Source organism: Channa argus, chromosome 18 (assembly GCF_033026475.1).
Source record: "Channa argus isolate prfri chromosome 18, Channa argus male v1.0, whole genome shotgun sequence".
NCBI lineage: Eukaryota > Metazoa > Chordata > Actinopteri > Anabantiformes > Channidae > Channa > Channa argus.
Genome location: NC_090214.1, coordinates 7,879,871 through 7,893,455, shown reverse-complemented (window position 1 = coordinate 7,893,455; position 13,585 = coordinate 7,879,871). Strand labels below are relative to the sequence as shown.

The following is a 13,585-nucleotide window of genomic DNA, read 5'->3' as shown; positions in this document are numbered from 1 at the left end:
TACTGAACCAGAATATAACTTCCATGAACAAGGACACTTTAGTTTTAAACATTATAGAGGTGACAGGGCTCACATACAAAGACACAAAGACCTCCCACTACATAAAAATTAACTCAGGGAGAAAAGGGGGGGGGGGGGGGTCATATCTTAGCATCATCTCCTGGGAAAGAAAGCAGACAGAACAAAGAACTTGTGTCTGATAAAAACTCCATGAGAACGAAACTAGTAAAATTTGTCAACCACTTTGCATGACAAAATAAAGGCTTTCCATACACTCTTTCTCTGCCCAAGAGTATCTTTGGAAGAACTTGTGACTGTTTAAAACCCTAGTGACATCTTTGGTTTATATGCTGGATTTCCTTTAAATCAACTAATGGCTAGTAAAGAGTTACTCCAACACTCAGTTAACTTTTCTGTGTATATATGTGCATGCAATTCCAGTAAAGACAGGGTAGAATTTGTTTATGTTTGAGTGAGAGGACATCAACATACTGCCTTCATAATAAAAAGAAAACCCCAAGAGAGATATTACATCATTTGTACTGGTCAGTCTGTCTCTCATTCTCCACACATGATACTCTCCTTTCCTTTTACTCCCCAGAAAGAAAATGTGAGCGTGAGAGAAAACAAGCTCTAGAGCCAGAGAGCGCCAAGTTGTGACGAAGCCCTGTTCATCTCATCACTGGCACCACAGTGACTAGCCCAACAGTGTCAGAGAGCCCAGTCTGGCAGCCACATTTCCTGCTCTCTCTCTCACACACACACACACACACACACACACACACACACACACACACATACACATACACATACACACACGCACATCACATACATACACACACACACACACACACACACACACACACACACACACACACACACCCCTTTTTTACCTTAGTGGGTGCTGTTATCTCTTTGGCTCATTTCCCGCTGCCTGCCCACTACATAAACCCAATAACGCTACACTGCTCGGGCTGCCCCGGTTCTGGCCAGCTGCCCAGTGGAAAAAGAGGAGGAGGACATGAAGAGGAGGAAAGGGAAGGGGAAAGTGAGGAAAAGAGAAGGTCAGACACAGACAGAGGCTGGCATGCCGAAATCGGAATCTGGGCTTCAGAACTTGGGGGCACTAAAGGCATCCTACTGTGAGACACGCAACACAACTGGTCCCACAAAGACTTCCTTTACTTGCAATATGTGCCTGTATCCACAGAAACCATTAAAGTTTTTTTTTCTTCCTCTTCATAAGCCTACAAATCTCTCCAATTCTCATAACATGATGTGTATTTAAAAAAAAAACTGAACGCGCAGCTGAACATGCACTCTTGATTTTCAAGTGAACGTGACATCCTGACAGAACGCTTGTCCAAATTGAAGCCTTAATAGTGATCAATACTATCACAAATACATGTCTTTATTTAAAAATAAATATTAAGCAAGCTGTAAATCTCATATTTTAATTCCACATCTGCCCCCTAAAATGTTCTTTATGACACCCAAACCTATTATCAAATCTCAACTTACATCCTAGGCGTTATTAAACACACACCAGCTCCAATGACGGACCAAATGACACTGCTGCTAGCAGACTGAGCGAGTAATGATGATTCTCTCGAAGTTTATATGGTCCCATTCTATGACCTCCTTTCTTCAGTTGTTTTTCCAATTTCACACAGTCTACAAAGCACAAGACAAGTCCACAGCAACACTCTACAGAAGCTCTGCAAACTACAAAGAAGAGCTGTGAGCTAAACACCAACTTGTCCACGGCAACAATGCTAAGGCTTAGGAAATTGGGAATGTTTGGTTCTTGGTCAAATTTGACCTTATGATGACTCTATAAAAATTTTTGACTGAAGTTATTACAATTCCTTCTGAAGTAAAAATGAATGTGGATAAAAGTCAGTCCAACCAACAGCTACTGAAATGTTTACTCTATGGATGTGCACTATTATGTGCAACCTAAAACATTCCCTCTATGGACTTTGGAAAAACTGGGGGAAGAAATTACTTCTTGCAGTTACAGCTGAGAACATGCAATGATCAGCCACAATTTTAACACTGGTGGTCTTAGAATGTCATGGAAGTCAAGGGCCAGCATGACAGCTTCACAGCCCCACACGCAGAAAAATGTGATACACTGTGTGCAGAGATGGTAGAACTGGTAGAAACTCAATGCTCAAGTAAAAGTGCAAAAATTATCCTAAGTACCGCTTTTAATAATTAAAGGCACTAAGCAGATAATGTACATTTTACTTCTAAAAGTAAAGTGCTCTACTAAGAAAACAATGTAATAAAATACACTGACAATATAATATAATAAAATACAATACCGATTATGGTAATTATAGCAAAACATGTAAAGTAAATAAAAAATATGGGTCAAAGATCAATGTCCAGGTGAAGCTGATTTTAACTGCTTAATGTGATAACAAGTGGTTAACATATGATGATACATCAGCATTTTATTACTTCATAGTATTGTTTATAAGCAATATATCATATTTGTATATTCAAATTACCAAGTGGTATTAATGGTCTAATGGCTAATCAGTGTACGCTTCAGTGCAGACAGAGATGTGGTCGCCTGGTGAACAGATACAGCCAGAATGTACTACTTACTTATTTTCTTGCATAACAGTGAATGAAATATGACATCAGGGCTTCAGGCCAATGTCTTGGCCAAGCCCACAGACACACACACGCCAAACTTGTGATGATTATCCAAAAATGCACATGCTGTACAGACAATAAATAAATATAGTCACCAGATAGTGTCATACAAATTAAAATATATGCTCAAAGCACTTTTATGCAAACCTAGTCCAGAACCCTGCAAATGTAAACACGTAGAACATACGAGAGCATTCCATAGACACAAAAAAAAGCTATTCCTAAAATAAATACAGTACTTTACCATTTTTGTTATTAACCTCATGTGTCTAGACATAAAGTGTGAGGCTGTCACCAGTTGATTTAATAATTTAGATTGGGCTGTCTGCCCTCGACGGTGAGAGAAAAAAGTTTTATCTCAATGCAAAGACTGCACAGCAATATAATTTTGTGCATCTTGTAGGCAGATGAATGGCTCATATATTACTGCATGTGTTTATATGTAGTGCATTTTGAAACGACTACACCTACTGGATAAATCAGCAACCATGAGAGTGACATTTGTTGTTTTGACTGTCTCCAAAAAACCGAAAACATGACCATTACATTTGGTGCAAACATACAGTACATGATTTCCCCTGAAGATGAACTGTACTTAAATAACTTTAGTGATCCCCTGAATTTTTCTTATAGTGCTATCATCTGTTCAAAATAATAATTTTCCCCAAGCATTTGGTTTATAACCAAACACACATTTCCCCCAGCCTTGTTGTTTCAAGTGCTAGCATTGTCACGGTGAGTAAAAGCACCTCATATTTGCATTAACCTCAATTCACCACCATGCCCACATGCAACCTTGCAGAGCTACATCACGCTGTCTTTCTTTTTAACCCTTTGAATGCTAAATATTTCATTTGCAAAGTTAACAGTTAACATTAGCCAAAAAAGCAGCGATTAAGGACTCTTGTTAACATTCTTGTTATTCCCTTTCAAGTATGAGGTGAGAGACAATAGCACCTGCAAAACACCAGAGAGAAGAATAGAAGAGAGAAAAGGAAAAGAGAAGTTGTGAATTGCAAGTCTGGGTGATAATCCTCCAGCAGATGTTTGCTCAGACAGCAGACTGTGTAAAAGAGACATCCTATCTCTCCAGACATAAAAATGGCGACAGAAATCAGGCACTGATTTGCTTTGCCAAATGACCAGTGTTTGGTTCCCGGGAAAATCCCAGTCTATCTGTGGATGCGAGTGTGGAGGCATGGCTGATTTTACATGCTACTAACATGAATACCTGTCATTTCTCCACAAAAATGGGGAAGTAAAGTAGCATCCTGTCGTGTCTGCAAGTTTGGTTTGCAAGTCTTAGGTTTCTACTTACAAAGTTTACAGTTTTTACTGATGATTTTTAAATGGTTTCTATTCATTTCTGTATGGTGTGAAGATAAGTCAGAACAAACTTGATACTTCATAAATGAATTACAGAAACTATACACATCAAATATTCTGAAAATATCATTATTTAAATAATTATTAGTTAAATTATTGATGAAAGGAAATGCAATGTACTATAAGTTCTATAGTACTCTTAAGAGTTTGTTAAAAATGAATAGAAATGAAATGAAACCAACAAATGCTTAATTATAAGTAAATAGATAAGACAGATAGATAATAAATGATGTAAATAGACTTAAATGTGCAAAACAACTGGCATGCACCATTAAATAGTGAGTGATTTGGTACTCAATTTTTATAAAACTGAGACCAAGAGATTGTTTTAATAAAAATAAAAAAAGAAGCATGTAGTTGATATATTTAGATTTTAGTTTTTTTGTATACATGCAAAGTTTAAGAAATTTTACTCCTATTTAGTGGTCCTACAAAACAACGCTAATGCATACACCCCTATTTCAAATTCAAATGAAATGCACTGGTTCGTGTGCACTGTCGATCCCAAATGACTCTAAGCAAATGACTGTCCGAGACGGGGAGACAGAGAAAGAAAACAAGCGTTGTTTCTGAGCCGAGTATAAGAGAGCTTGTGTCTTTGTTGGTCTGCGCGTGTGTGTATAAGGGAGGCGGCTGCAGACAGACAGGCTCTAGGGGATTACAGAACAGGACAGGGCACCATAACTCATCAGGCCGATCACTGGCCACAGACAGACAGGCTGGGTTGAATGCTGATGGCTCACTGATAGGAATCTGCCACCAACAACCGACAAAGAGCATTTATCTGCGGGGGAAACCCAGCCCTTATTCTTACACTCAAACAAATATGCCTTCAACACACACACACGCATGGACAGACACACACACGAACATTTTGTTCATTTTTGACCCATCACTTTCATCTATGTTGCCATGGATGTCAGCACGGCTCACACTTTCATGTCTCGGATTAATCATATTTCTCACTTACTGGTTTCCAAGGAAAAAAGGAAAAAAAGGAAAATAGCTGATAACCTAAATTCTCCATTTTACCGTCTGGCTCTTATTTGTGTGATTTGTCCATCCAATCTATGCTTTATGAGAACATTTTTACTCACCAGCTTACATTTTGATGTGTGGGCTGTGGTGACTTTACCAGAACAAAGTGCTAAAGAGGTGATCAACAAGATTCAACAAATTATGACAGTTTACACGCAACGCCCATGTTAGAGGTCAAAAGATGATTAAAAGGGTGTAAAAGAAGAAAATGCAGGACTACAATAATTCTTTCTGACATTTCTTTATATTGGATACTTTCACTCTGGAAAGTATTCAGTACTTTCCTGATGATTCTAACAAAAGATCCCCAAAAGCCAAGTAAGTTAAACAATCTGAGAAGGGAAAAAATAATTACTTTTTAGTTGTATGGCTCACCGCTCATCAGCAGGCAAAGGTCCTGAACAGTGACCAGGGGTCATAAAATGAAATTGCTTCATTTTAGGGCGCGACAAGCCTCAACACAAGTTTTTAAGACTTAGGTTGTTATCAGGGCCAACACAAATGACTTGTAACATACAGTCTAACTTGTGATTTTGTTGTTGTTGTTTTTTAAATTGTGTTGTTTTATTTGATTTTATAAGTGTGTATTCGTACTTGCCACCCCTGACGCCAGGCCATAAAGCAGGCCCCCCTCCGCTTTCGGCTCAAAGATGTGAGTTGCTGGAGGTGGACATTTCTCCTGTCTGATGAAGTTATAGAGCAGGGTCTTCACTAGTCGACTGGTTAAAGACAAACTGGAGGATAAGAAAAAAAAAACAGAAACAAATGTAAGACTGGAAATGTATGTATTTGTATCCCTGACTCCACTAGAAATAAAAACGAGACACATTACTCATTCATACATGTATACATGCATATGTGCATGTGTCTAGCCAGTCAGACTAAGATCATCATCTCACTTTGCAGGCGTCCATATCAGGCAATAGGTTGTGTAAACTATCACATTCGACTGTTTTGCTAGCTTCACACAACTTCAATTTCTCGACAGTCCAGATGGCAAAATCATTTCAGATAGCCTTCTAATCTGTTTTGCCAACAACACTTACTGGGAAGCTTTTCTTGATCTCAGTGGCAATTAATCCAAAGTGCTCTCATTTGATTCTTAGGCTTCGAGAGCCCTAAAGGAAAATGACTTCCATCCTCTGCCCACCTCTTTAAACTGCACTACTAGACTTTGAAACACATTCAGAGTTACAGCATGTATCTGCATTTAATCATAGCAAAGATGGCAACAAACTAAGGTAAATTAATTTCAAAATCATTTAAATGTACAGGTCAACATTAGAGGATTACTTTACTTATTACCAGATCATGTCACCATTTCACTTTTTGCAGTTTGACGTTTATAGTGATCATTGTTTAAAGAAACGCCTTGATTAACTTTACAAGGTCAGAGTGGAGACACAGATCTTAGTTGGCTAGACTTGTTTCTTTTATTCCCGTTCAGTATCATGTGAATGACATATGAACACATTGAGTGGAACATTATTAGATTGTGCTGAAGCACAGAGAGATGCTAACTGTATCTGAGCCTCTATAGAAGAACAGTAGGCTGGATCAAACGTGTTACATTAAACTGGAGAGGGTACAAAATGATCTGGGCCTGCGTTCAACAAAAGCCATCAACAGATGGTGGACGACCCATTTACTAAGGCATGAGAGGCAAACGCGAACAGTGGTTGATGTGAGGTCAGAGTAAATACTACTTAAAACAAACCCAGAATTTTCATGGTTATAACTACAGTAGGGTACCTTGCGGTACATCAGTGATGACCTTTCAGTGGATTATCATGTATGTGCCTGCATGTTTTCTCACCATCTCCCCTTCATCATGTGCTGGTAAACAATTCCATCTCGGAGAATATCTTTGTGGAAGAGCTGATAGGAGAAGAATACCAGCAATGTGGTCACTGCTTCAAACAGGATGCTATAGGTGATGTCACTACAGAGACAGACAGATACACAGAGTTAACTTATAATCTTTTCACAACTTTATAGTTATGTATGTATGTAAAACAAGACAATGTTTGCATATAGTAATTATAAATGGAGACACTTGGTAATTATAAATGGAGACATGCTGTTCTTTAATATTAGAATATACCTTCTTTAAGACACAACGTTTTGTTCAATCATATTACTTCGAATAAAATGACACTAAGATAAAGTGATTGTAATACTATCACAAAGTGTTACATGGCAGCATGGTAAGAGCATATGAGAACGTCTTTCCAAAGATGCATAATTTAATGTGTGTGAATATACTCTCCTTGGAATAACAGTTTTGTTTTCAAAAATTCATTAAAAATGTTTTAAGATTAAATCTGCTTCTTCTCTTTTATTTTTAGTGCTGGCGCCACTCAAACATCCACTATCAGTGTTTATGAAAGTTTCTCCCTTCAGCAGATGAATAGGAAAACAGGCCCCTAGTGTCAGACATTGTATAAACAATGGAGGTCAAACATCACAGTTTGAATGGAGATAGACTTAAACTGTTACCTGCTTCCTGACACATAAACACATGTGACTTAAGACATGGGTCAGGTATGTTTTCCATTCAGTTTTACAGTTTGCCAACAGTATACATACGATAATGACAAACGTTCACATCAGTGCTTTTATCGAATGTTGTACATAGTTTTTAATATGTTGATTAATTCCTGGATTATTCAATTGGGCAAAAAATGTCCTAAGACTGACATCTACAAATCAACAATATCAACAATATTTAATTTACTTTTAATTTAACAGAAAACTGTTAAACATTTGTTTTTAAAAATTAGCTAACATACAATTAATTGATTAGAAGAATTGAGACCAATACATTTTTTATTTGACTAATTGACAAACCTTACTCTGGGCAGTAAATTGTTTCATGTTTAGTTTTAAATTAATACATCTCGTACAGCGGCAATGTTTTAACAATAGGTTTAAAGGACATGGCATTTGTCTTATAAAAGTGGTATTCATAAGCAATTAAAATTATGTTTTAATTTCATTATAGAACCAGACCTGTGGCAAAACAATTTGGAACCTGGAAAAATAATATAACAAATATTGACTTTCATCCTTGCAAATTTAAGGTGCAGGAATCTGCTAGACATTTTGGGCAACCATACAAAAACAATTTAAACTATTTAACAGCACGCACAGAGGAAGTGGGCAAGAGCCACAAAGATGTGAAGGGGAGAAAAGCAGGGAGCGTTCTGGAAGTTGGGAACAATGAATAATGTTGTAATGCTGAATACATTTGCACAAGAGCCACAGTTTGATGTCCAGAGACAACAGAAGAGACAGAGAGGCAAATACAGAGACTGGTAGACTGTGGGAGGAGGACATCAAGAATGACTGAATATAGTCAGGGAAGAAGAAAAGAAAGATGGAGGATGCTACAATAAGGAAACAGCTATTAGTGTAAACCTGTTTTGACACCGCAGAGATGTTCTCTACACAGAGGATAATGCATTTTTGTCTCTGTGTCAACAGAAAAGTCCCATTGATTCAGTCATTGCATCAAAGTAAGTTAGTCCACTAACTTACAAAGTAAGTTAGACTAACAAAGTAAGTTAGTCCACTTACTCCACTAACCAAACAACACTTTCTCCATCTTCGTCATATTGATCAACTTTTAAAAATTCTGTCTCATTGCTCATTATGTTGCCAGCTCATTTTCAGCGTGTCAGTCTGGTATGTTACATAATGGATTCCACGTTCTCCTGGTTAGTGAATCAAGGAGTGAGTGAGCAAAGAGAGCACGCAAAGACAAACTGCTTTTCATTAACATCCTAGACACATTGACAGAAAAAAAAACATGAATAAAAACAAAGAAAATCAAGTAAAAGATTGACATGGTTGAGAAACTCCACTAAAGTCTGCACTTTTTCCAAATCAAATGTGGGGATATGGCAAAGACAGTGTAAACAACATTATTTTGTACAAGTGAGCTACTTACAGCAGGGGGACATCAACAATCAGGTGAACAAGGTTGGATAACAGCTCCTCCAGGAGATCCTCACTGCCTGTTTCTACACAAGGGGTTGGGGGAATTAGTATCTGAGACATATATGGAAGGTCCCAGTGGGTCACAGTCAGTGTCTCTTGGGTCCCTCCAACTCACACTATACCAAATTTCTAGTGGGAAGAACATTCCCACTAGAACAATGACACAGAGATATTAACTAATTAGCATAATTTCTAAATATGTTTACATTTTATTTATTTATTTATTTAAGTGCACACAAGATAAATAAATGTAAAAAACAACTTAAAGCACGTTAATTTTTATCTCAATACTGCTAATGAAAACAAGTGTTAATCACACTGAATCCATTTCTAAATCCTCTGAAGCTTTTCTGTTGACGAAGTTCAATCTTCCTGTAAGGCACCAAACTATTATATATTCCAAAACAGGGTGTGCTGGAGCTCACCTCCACAGGAGCCTGGCACCCTCTCATGGTAGGAAAACTGTAGCCGCAGCTCTCCTTCACTCATTTCCCTGATGAAAACCTTGAGCAGGCATCGAATCATAAACAGTGCATTGTGGGCCTGCCAGATAAACAGCTGACTATGGAAAAGAAAGAAAAAATAATACATCACATTCAAGGTCAAACAAAGAACTGTAATGGAAGAATTCTGCTGGTTAAGCAGAGCTGCTATGTACATTAATACTAATTTATGTCATTTAAGAAAGCCTAGCTGACTGACTGGATGCATGTTCTTTGGATTGTTTAGGGGGTTGTTTCAAATGTCACCACTTGCCCAGTACACTTTAGTAAAAAGAGGTTGGGATTATGACAGTGTATTTTGGCTAATGCAAGTGGAAAGTGGACCCTATCTGCTCGAAGAGTGGTGTTTTGTAGCTCTGAGTCAGAGCTAGAAAACAGAGAGAATGAGCAGGGAAGAAAGCAAAAAGAAAAACAAATAAATTCATGAAAATCAGGATGCCATTTGCTTGCCAAAAATGCTGCACACATTACTTTCACCATAGTATATAAAGATCCTACACAGGTTAAGGTTTTTGCCAACAGTTCCACATATTGGAACAAAATGTGTGGGAAACAAATGTAGAGGAAAATGATTAGAACCATCCAACGCAAGCCACAATGTTTCACAACCACTAAACACCAACACGGGGGTGTCTAATCAGTCCCACAAATTGTCAGTTTGCACACTGTGATACACCCAGAAATTTTAGGTTTGTTTCTGGGACAAAACCTGTCATGAAATGTCAGAAAAATAGATAGGAGTGGATGGGGAGCGATAACTCCAGCCACTAATGATGTACAAAACAGAATGAATCGTTCCCACCCTAAACATTCGGTGACTCGGGTAGGGTCAATCTCCTTGGAGCCAAATAATGCCACATGTGTTGATGTTTATATCTCAGCAGTTATCATGGGAAACAACAATTACTTCCCTGCATTGGGAAAAATAAGGAATCCCTGCATGTGTTCAAATAATGAATGGCCTGCAAAGGGGCTATTGCTACCAACACAGTCATCCGAGTTCATTCTCTCCTTTGAGTTTCCCATACTTACTCTTGGCATTCTGTAGATATTTTCAACTCTTTGGTTCTTCCCAGGAAAATTCTCACGAGAGCGCCAAAGTTCCCTGTTCTGGGATTGTTTTCAACTTGGAAAAAAAGGAGGAGAGATCTTATCAACAGCATTACACAAGCTGCAGAAATCTCATAAAATGATAGCCTGGCATGCAAACAACAAGGAGAAACAAATTTATTTTTTATTTATGAGACTAAAATCTAAAAGGTTTACTTTCAGTGGGACAAATTGAGTAATGTATCACTAAATAAAGACACAGATGCACACAAAGCATATTGATATAACGTACTGAGGATTTTGGCCAGGGGGATAACAGCCTCTTCCAGCAACTTGGAGTCTCCACTGCTCAAAAGAAAAAAAACACAGAGGTGGAAAGAAAATAGGTGCATACTATAAGTAAAAACGGATCAGAGGATCTGATTGCTTGTGTCACCTGCCCTCTGCTGTCATGCCACAGAAATTACACGTTAAAACTTGTTAAGAATACTGTACACCTCAAGGAGCCCTGTTCTGCTTGTTTTCCAACTAACCCTGCACTACGTACTACTGAACACCTGTTTGGGAGAATTCATACTTGCCATCATCAAGAGTTAATGAGAACACCACAACTATTTGGCACAAAGAAAGACAGGGCTGCACCTTACACCAATGCTAATATGAATTAATACCAGTATTTAATCTTAATTTCAAGATGGTTATGTTCTTGACTATTACTTGTCCTGTATTGGCAACTTGCTAGATTCACCAGTGGTTGCCTGGAAACTGCTCTGGGCCAAGAAATAACCAGCACACAGACCCAGTAAAAAGGACATTTATTGTTTTTACACTTTTTTGTACAAAGGGTTTCATATAAAAATGTATTACAAATGTGTTTAGAAGGGACCTAAAGATGCTGGTAGGTGGATCTGGTTACTTCTACTACAGAACCACACCAGTCCTTTCCTCTGCTATGGTATGTTATGCTATGCTAACTGGCTTCCAGCTCCAGTTAATATTACACATTCACCATAACTGAGTATTTTTCTTAATTTGCAATTAATTTCTTTGAGAATTGGACCAATGTTCATTAGTACAATTGTGATTAAGTTCATATACTTTTACCAACTTTACAGGGATCAAAGAAACATGTCTACTAAATAAATATGTAACATCAGTCACTGCAAGGAAATGCAGTGTCATTTATGCTCAACATTATTTACAAAGGAGTTACATGTCACATAATCTGTCTATTATCAGCCACCCAGGCATATAATGCTGTAGCTGTACAGCAGGTGACACCAATCCAAACTTTGAGGTTAAACGCTGGCAGAAACGTCTAGCATAATATAACTCTTTAGTTTATACTTACATATTGTTTGTTGTCCTCCAGATTTTTACACATCAGCTATAAAGTGTTGGTGAGAAAAACGCCCAGCAAATATCTTTTCCACTCTAAGGAAAGTTCCTTAATCAAAAGTAACTTTTTTTTTTAACATACTTGCTTTAACTTAAAAGCAAAAACACCAAAAAGAGGGTGGGAGTTCTTTTACTTTAGTTTACAAAAAGTTCACTTATACCACCTCTTCTGAGCAATTCAATCTTGAAGCAGTCTGAGTATTGTATCACAATACTCTGGCACATTAGTTGACACATACTGCATCCATGCTTGTTTCTTTACCTGCTGGTGGGACTGATGAAGGTGAAAGAGATGAGCTGGTTCCAGAAAGGGTCATTCTCCGAGATGGACTCCTTGCCCACCAGGGCCTTGAGGCTGGAGTTATCAGAGAGGTCGCTGACTTGGCTGGTGTTGGCCCCCATCACTACTGGCTCTGCTCAGCCAGACTCACCACTCTTCACTGTTCTATTCACCAGGCATATGCCAAAAACCTTGGAAAGAGGAAAGGTTGTAGTTTTTGGTGCTTCACACATTGAAGCTAATAATATGTATGTCGAAACTCACTTTACACATGTTTTTATATTGCATTAAAGATTATCATTAAGTAAAAATTAGATTCCAGTTGACATAGCGATAGAACATTTAAATGTGTGCAGTAGAAGGCACCCTAGTGCATCAGGGACGGAAGGCACTGCATCTACAGTTCAAATCAGGCTGGGGACACTTATCTGATAAATGTCATTGCCCTTTTCTCTCTCCTCTACATACATGAACAAATCCTCCAAAAATGTTGGGAGTGGTACCAACTCCAAAAATACGCCATCAGAACCTTGTGAGAGAGCAGTGCAGTCAACTTCTTCACCTAAGTGTCATTTTCAGCACTAATATTCTGTAATCCAATATGAAATGATCTTATTTTATAACAATAAATATTATTAGCATAATTTGCAGCAAAACTCTCAATATCCAAAGCAGCTTGATGACAAACATTAACCCATTACTAGAGAATAGAATTTTTCCATTTACCAGGCGCCCGAATGGCTTCTCTCCTAACTATGGATTGTGGTCCACCAAATTGACCCAGCTGGCGATATCCGGGACTAAAGGATCATTCACTGTATTAACAATTGTTAGCAGGAAACGGATTCCACTACTGGATGACATATAGGGAAACAGGACTTGTGTTTTGTTTTCTTGAAATGACACACCTTTGACATACAGGTGTAACCACCTAGCCAACATTTGCTTAAGGGAAGTGGGGCACACTAGAAGCAGGCGATAGAAATTAACCACAGAGGACGTTTATTGCTTGTATGTGTAGATGTTAACAACAGAAGGTCCAAACTTTGGGGGGGGGGGGGGGGGGGGGGGGGGGGGGGGGGTACATGCATGAGAGCATGCTTTTTTCTTATTATGGCTTACCGTAAATGGCTAATAAATCTCACCAAGTCAAAACTTAGTCCCCATAATCTCATCTGTGTTTGGCGGCATTGCTCATGAGTGTGCACCTGTGCTGCTTCAGTTTCCCATGACGTTAGCTAGCTTATCCTGTTTCGGC

At 38.3% G+C, this 13,585-nt stretch overlaps 1 protein-coding gene across 3 annotated transcripts in view; it reads right to left on the bottom strand.

Moving 5' to 3' along the window:
* dym (dymeclin) overlaps positions 1–13,585 on the bottom strand; it is a 46,926-nt gene that overhangs the window by 32,916 nt on the left and 425 nt on the right. Inside the window, exons 1-8 of one of the 3 annotated variants that reach the window (XM_067483608.1) lie at positions 13,054–13,180; positions 12,310–12,518; positions 10,942–10,994; positions 10,632–10,725; positions 9,522–9,658; positions 9,047–9,119; positions 6,911–7,036; positions 5,689–5,828 (exon numbers count right to left, since the gene is read on the bottom strand). In XM_067483608.1, coding sequence (XP_067339709.1) covers positions 5,689–5,828; positions 6,911–7,036; positions 9,047–9,119; positions 9,522–9,658; positions 10,632–10,725; positions 10,942–10,994; positions 12,310–12,449 — 763 coding nt within the window. In that variant the 5' untranslated portion in view covers positions 12,450–12,518; positions 13,054–13,180. Of the gene's footprint in view, positions 1–5,688; positions 5,829–6,910; positions 7,037–9,046; positions 9,120–9,521; positions 9,659–10,631; positions 10,726–10,941; positions 10,995–12,309; positions 12,519–13,053; positions 13,181–13,585 lie in introns of those variants that run through there. The other 2 variants (XM_067483609.1, XM_067483607.1) reach the window with 2 other exon arrangements.